The 7066-nt window shown below is 36.5% G+C and overlaps 1 protein-coding gene across 4 annotated transcripts in view; it reads right to left on the bottom strand.

Moving 5' to 3' along the window:
• The window catches only part of LOC105349101 (glutamate carboxypeptidase 2), a 36557-nt gene that overhangs the window by 22671 nt on the left and 6820 nt on the right, over positions 1–7066 (bottom strand). Inside the window, exon 1 of one of the 4 annotated variants that reach the window (XM_066070573.1) lies at positions 1746–1831. The exons of 2 other annotated variants lie outside the window; for them this stretch is intronic. In XM_066070573.1, coding sequence (XP_065926645.1) covers positions 1746–1816 — 71 coding nt within the window. In that variant the 5' untranslated portion in view covers positions 1817–1831. Of the gene's footprint in view, positions 1–1657; positions 1832–7066 lie in introns of those variants that run through there. One more of the 4 variants, XM_034477385.2, reaches the window with a different exon arrangement.

Genomic DNA, 7066 nt, shown 5'->3' with positions numbered 1-7066 from the left:
AAATATAATGGAGGATATGATGCGTCTCTAACATTTGATAATAATACCCGACAAATCATCTGTGATTATTGTTTCTCCAGCGATTCTGAAATTTTTTTATTTACCTTTAAATCTACAGTGTGATGTTTTAAGAAAGACACGCTTCGAACAACTTCCCTTCGTTACCGGCTGTATTTTGAACGTCACTTTATTTCTATTTTCTTCTATGCTATTGTTGTAAAACGTCTTTTGAACGTCACTTTATTTCTATTTTCTTCTATGCTATTGTTGTAAAACGTCTTTTGAACGTCACTTTATTTCTATTTTCTTCTATGCTATTGTTGTAAAACGTCTTTTGAACGTCACTTTATTTCTATTTTCTTCTATGCTATTGTTGTAAAACGTCTTTTGAACGTCACTTTATTTCTATTTTCTTCTATGCTATTGTTGTAAAACACCAAATCGCCGTCAAATTCTCTGCCTTGGGACTAAAAGTCATGAGATCAAAGTCAACTAATTAAGGTATTAAAACATTTTATCTCTTAGATTTTTTTTGGGGGGGGGGGGGTGTCATCTTTATTGCAATCTAAAAGTGCCTCTTATACCACCGTAAAGATACATGTAAATGCGATATTTGAACAAACAACCAAATTTAATTCGGAAATATTTATATGAAGCTCTATACATTATTTACACATATAAACATGAAGAAACATGAAGAAATTGATGATTTAGCAAAACGTCACTCCTTATTGACTAAGTATGAGGGTGACATGTGGTTTTTTGGACCTAAACCCACAAACATTGAACAAGATTTCGAACTTCAAATTTAAGACTCATTGGTATGATGTAATATAAAGGATATTGAAATCAGAGGAGCAGCTAGATCCAACGATTCGATTGCCCTAATAAAGTTACCCTGTTTATACATGTCATGTAAATGACCGATTTCTCCTGATTTAAATTCACAGGTAGGGGATCCAGACAGCATTCTTTTTGAAAAAAAATTCCAATTGCTCCTATTTCGAGAAAGGGGCAAGTTTCCCAGACTCAAAAATGTCAAAATTATACAGAGAATCACCATAAAACACCGTAATTACCTCAACTCGTTGGCTACTAATGCAATAATAAAAATTGTTTTTAAAAAAATATGCCTTTACATTTGGTCAAGTTCTCATGATCTTTAGGCTTTTACTGTCTGACATACATGTATTTTCGTAGTATAAAGGCTATTTGAAAACGTCATCATTTCCCTACTTCAATGCCATCAATCCCATTAAAACAATTGACTTTATACACACCATCATATCCTTATCAGGCCAATGAGATAACAATGTATTTCAGAGGCACTTGTACTAACACATTAGTACTAGTATACAGAATTTTCAAAAAGTGGAACACCGTAACGGTTCATGAAACATGCATCACGTATGTACATGAGGACAACATGTGACGCTCTTTTTAACAGGAAATGAACATGAAATCTGCTGCACTGCATAAAGATTACATAAATTATCTTTAGATAACACGTGATTAATTCAGATTAAAACTATGGTATGTCATAGCAAAGGTAGTCTTAAAGGTGTCTATCATTATCAGTAGATTTTGAATATGGTAATTACCATGAAAAAAGCCATTCATGAATTTATGAAATTTACGCACGTAATGTTTTTGTTACCTTAACTTTTCCCGTGAAGAAAACATGGCGCTTCTTCAATAATTCAAGACGGAATAAACAGCTATAGATTTAAGATCATATCACTCACTCACAGGTAAAATATGGCAAAGCACAACGCAGGGAAACATCCGCTATACTCGCGTCTCCATTTATAACCATTGAATAACAATCTCTTTAACTTAATGTGTTTAACCGCTTTAAACCGGTTAGATAATGTGTACAAGTAAAATTAATATTGACTAAACTCCAATATATTCCATTAAATCCTGGTTAAAGAGATCCATTTCAGATATTTTACCTTTGGTGTATGGATTCTGCAAAACATTTTTTAAAAAAGCAAATGGAACTCGATGATTTCAGATAATTTTTCATAAATCACCTTTAAGTAAATGATTTTTCCTTTAAGTTTCGATTATTAGAAATTACCGGAGATTTCTTCGACAACTAATTTCTCATTCTGCATTTTTTCTAAAATATACTTGCATCCTCGATGAGGAAAGTCCAGTCTTGCCAAGTTATAATGATAACATTTTAATTCTTCGACTATTTCGCTGCCATATTATTATTCAAAACAAAAATTGGGGAAATTCTGGTAGAAATCATATTCGCTTGCCAAGGGTGATGATCTCTATTCAGAGAATTCGGTGAATGGAGAAACACCGTAGATAGTCACCCTTGGCTAGTAGCGAAGTTGGGTCGGAATTTGTCGCAATGATCTTTAGATAAAATTATCGAATGACTTAACACTTACCGACACCGTCAACTTCTTTTTTTTAACCAGCCACGCAATGAGAAGAACAGAACAGAAACACACAAATTCCGAAAAATGCACTCAAATTTTGGGCACATAGAACTTTAAGAAAAACATGTAACACGTGACGTATGACGTATAATCGCTTGAAAGTATCAACATATCTACACATGTATACATATGTACTTCTATATGAACTATGATGAAGAATTTGTTATAGTTTATTGCCTGATGACGTAACAACCGACAGTGCGCCAAAGCTCTGACGCGAAGCATTTGCAACAGAACTACTAGCTACAGTACATGTACAGCTATAAAACATCATCCTTGTCAGCCAAATCAACTGACATTGATGGTAGCGAGAATATCAGGATACTGAACTTCGCCATATGTACATGTATTTATATTTTGTTCTTCAATGAACGAAAGTTTTCTGCAAAAGCTTTTTTTTTTTAATTTTTTGGCCTGACACTGAAGGGGGTCAATGGCATTTTCTTTGTTAACAACACCAGACTATAGAAATACTGTCTTCATCCGAGAAGAATTTTTTGATTTATTACGGGAGGTTATGCCCGGATTTAAGATACTTAAAAGCGTTAGGAGGTTGATATCGCAAACAAAATATTTGTAATATTTGTTCAGATCATTCCATCAATGACATTTGACGATAAACACGCCTTATATTGTCACCTATTCACGACAGATGTCGGTAAATGACAGTAATATGTAGAGACTTTAGTTCGTGTCAATATTATGAATTCTGCCTGATTTTGTTGTCATATTGAGATTGTTCTGCGCAGAGTTACAGGTGACATACACCCTTGCATCAACTAAAGAAAATAATGTCTTTCTGTTTCCGAGCACCTGTTTGAACTAGACTTATCAAATCTTGAATCAATACTCGTTTGGAAAGATTAACTGAAGAGAGGAGATATATGTATTGAATCCATGTGTTCTGCGTATCATCTCCACTATATCTTAAAAATAAACGATTATGGTTAATAGCTATTATTAGGAAACTGACAGGGGTGAAATCTACACGATGCAGTTCTAAGCAGTTTATCGATCGATCGACACTATCAACAAATTACACGTAAGATGAATTTGCAAATTCTTCTAATTAACGTACCGATACACATCAACAATGGAATTTTTCTATCAAATGTCACTTAAAGCTATTTGTATCCATGTCGTGCAACGGTCAACTTAATCTGTATAATTTCATTTTTTAAAGAGTTTAGTTATTTGTAGTATTTTCGCAATCAAGAAAATCTCAATCATAGTGTAAAAGTTACAGGGATTTTTGTTAACTTTTCACAAAATATTCAATGGCCATTAACGCAAAAAGTAGGTCATTGACCTAACTTCATAGAAAGTGAAAAATAACACTACAATCAAAGGTCTTTCACATACAATAAATGATTTTTCATTATCATCAGTGGATTTTTTTTTCCATTCTGAGTAAACGTCGTCCTCAAAAATGACCCGGCACTTCTTTACCTTGTACATGTAACACGAAAGGAAAGATAACCCTTATCTAGGCATAACTACTTTGTGGGTTGCAACTTTTTGCATGACAAAATGTTGCAAACTTTCATACGGTATATCATTGCAAATGTTCACTCAATGAACATGCAGCTCTGAACAAATTGCACCCGGCCTTAAGTAGATACATACCTAGTATTAGTATAAATTGTATGAAGCGTACGACACGAACGATATGGGTGGTACACACATAATATGCTTGATTAAAACGATTGAATCAGCCCCCTTTTTGTGTCATTTCACTGTATGTTTCCAAAAACTCTTTCTAGTAACAAAAGTCCTGAATTGCCCACATGATTATTACTTTTCTTATCAATAATTCACAAAATTTCTAAGCTTTTAACCTTCCCCGTGTTGACTTGTTCATTACATTCAAAAATGGCAGTTGGTTGTTGCCGGTAGATCAAAAAGTCAATACAAAATAATTTTAGAAAAAAAATTGTCAGTATCCCTGTTCGTCGGTAAAGTGTTATTAAAATTACAAGCAGATAGTAATTCTGTTTTTAATCTCAAAATCTGGATGTAAACAAGAATTATCGACCGGTCGCGATAAAGAGATATGTACTCATAAAAGGGGAACATCAAAAAGATTAAAGGTGCGTGTTTTTCTTCACCAGACAAGTAGTACACAGAGGAACAGAGTTAAATGTTAACATAAAGATCAACTAAAGTTATCTTCATAAGTATCTAACATGCAATAACGGAACTTTGTGAAATGAACTTGCATATAAAATTTGGAACTATACATACTTTATCTACATCTTGTACTTTTTCGGAACATTCCTTTTCACGTCATTAGAAAAAAAAACACACACACAAATTCTCCAAAAACAACTGTTGAGCTCAAAGTCGGTTTTGCATAATTTCCTTTTTAAATGCAGTAAAGTCATCAGCTAGGGAGAAAGCATCATTCGGCTAAGATTGCAGTCGTTGAACACAATTTATGAAATCAAGTAAGTGCAAATAAGAGCTTTACGGAAATAAGTTCAATAATAATACAGCTGTAACAATGTTCGTGCAGTTCAACACAAGAGTATCAGGGTGACAAATAAAATAAAAATAAAAACTGTAAAAAGGGTTTTACGGTTTCCGAATCCATGGGATACATTAGTATCTCTTTGTAATAATACAAACGAGAGTGATTTCATACAGTAAACAATCCTTTTGATAAAAGCCCTTCAATATAAGTCTACATTCCTACAACATAAGTATACAGCCCCACAGTATAGGTCTAAAGCCCCACAACATAGGTCTACAGCCCAACAATATACGTCTACAGCCCAACAATATACGTCTACAGCCCAACAATATACGTCTACAGCCCCACAATATTGGTCTACAGCCCCACAACATACGTCTACAGCCCCACAATATTGGTCTACAGCCCAACAATATACGTCTACAGCCCAACAACATAGGTCTACAGCCCAACAATATAGGTCTACAGCCCCACAACATAGGTCTACAGCCCAACACTATACGTCTACAGCCCCACAACATAGGTCTACAGCCCAACAACATAGGTCTACAGCCCAACAATATAGGTTTACAGCCCCACATTAAAGGTCTACAGCCCCACAACATAGGTCTACAGCCCCACAACAATGGTCTACAGCCACACAACAAAGGTCTACAGCCCAACAATAAAGATCTACAGCCCCACATTAAAGGTCTACAGCCCCACAACATAAGTCTACAGCCCAACAACATAGGTCTACAGCCCCACAACATAGGTCTACAGCCCCACAATATAGGTCTACAGCCCAACAATAAAGATCTACAGCCCCACATTAAAGGTCTACAGCCCAACAACATAGGTCTACAGCCCAACAAAATAGGTCTACAGCCCCACAACATAGGTCTACAGCCCCACATTATAGGTCTACAACCCCACAACATAGGTCTACAGCCCCATATTAAAGGTCTACAGCCCCACAACATAGGTCTACAGCCCCACATTAAAGGTCTACAGCCCCACAACATAGGTCTACAGCCCCACAACATAGGTCTACAGCCCCACAACATAGGTCTACAGCCCCACAACATAGGTCTACAACCCCACAACAAAGGTCTACAACCCCACAACATAGGTCTACAGCCCCACAACATAGGTCTTCAGCCCAACAACATAGGTCTACAGCCCAACAACATAGGTCTACAGCCCCACAACATAGGTCTACAGCCCCACAACATAGGTCTACAGCCTCACATTAAAGGTCTACAACCCAACAACATAGATCTACAGCCCACAATAAAGCTCTACAGCCCCACAATAAAGGTCTACAGCCCAACAATATAGGTCTACAACCCCACAATATAGGTCTACAGCCCCACAATATAGGTCTACAACCCCACAATATAGGTCTACAGCCCCACAACATAGGTCTACAGCCCCACAATATAGGTCCACAGCCCCACATTAAAGGTCTATATTTCAACAACATAGGTCTACAGCCCCACAATATAGGTCTACAGCCCACAATATAGGTTTACAGACCCACAATATAGGTCTACAGCCCCACAATATAGGTCTACAGCCCCACAATATAGGTCTACAGCCCACAATATAGGTTTACAGCCCCACAACATAAATCTACAGCCCCACATTAAAGGTCTATAGCCCAACAACATAGGTCTACAGCCCAACAACATAGGTTTACAGCCCCACAATAAAGATCTACAGCCCTACATTAAAGGTCTACAGCCCAACAATATAGGTTAACAGCCCCATAACATAGGTCTATGGCCCCACATTAAAGGTCTACAGCCCCACAACATAGGTCTACAGCCCCATAATATAGGTCTAAAGCCCCACAGTATAGGTCTAGATTCCTACAACATAGGTCTACAGCCCAAAACATAGGTCTTCAGTTGAAGCACTGGCAACGTTTCAATGTGATTTAAATATTCTTGATAAAATAAGCAATCAATCGAATTACTGTTAAAGTGGTTATTTATGTGCCATCATTACCTCATCTTTGCTAGTCGAGGGTTTCCGATCCGCTTCTCACTTCTAGTGGGGCGGATCAGAAACCCTTAGCTGGTGAAGATTACATTTCCTTAGTATATTCAAACTGGAAATTAGAAATTAAGCTTATTTTGTGTTTAATTTT

The sequence above is a fragment of the Magallana gigas genome, chromosome 9 (assembly GCF_963853765.1).
Source record: "Magallana gigas chromosome 9, xbMagGiga1.1, whole genome shotgun sequence".
NCBI classification, from domain to species: domain Eukaryota; kingdom Metazoa; phylum Mollusca; class Bivalvia; order Ostreida; family Ostreidae; genus Magallana; species Magallana gigas.
Note: the sequence above shows the minus strand (reverse complement) of the source record. Positions and strands in the feature narration are given on the sequence as shown.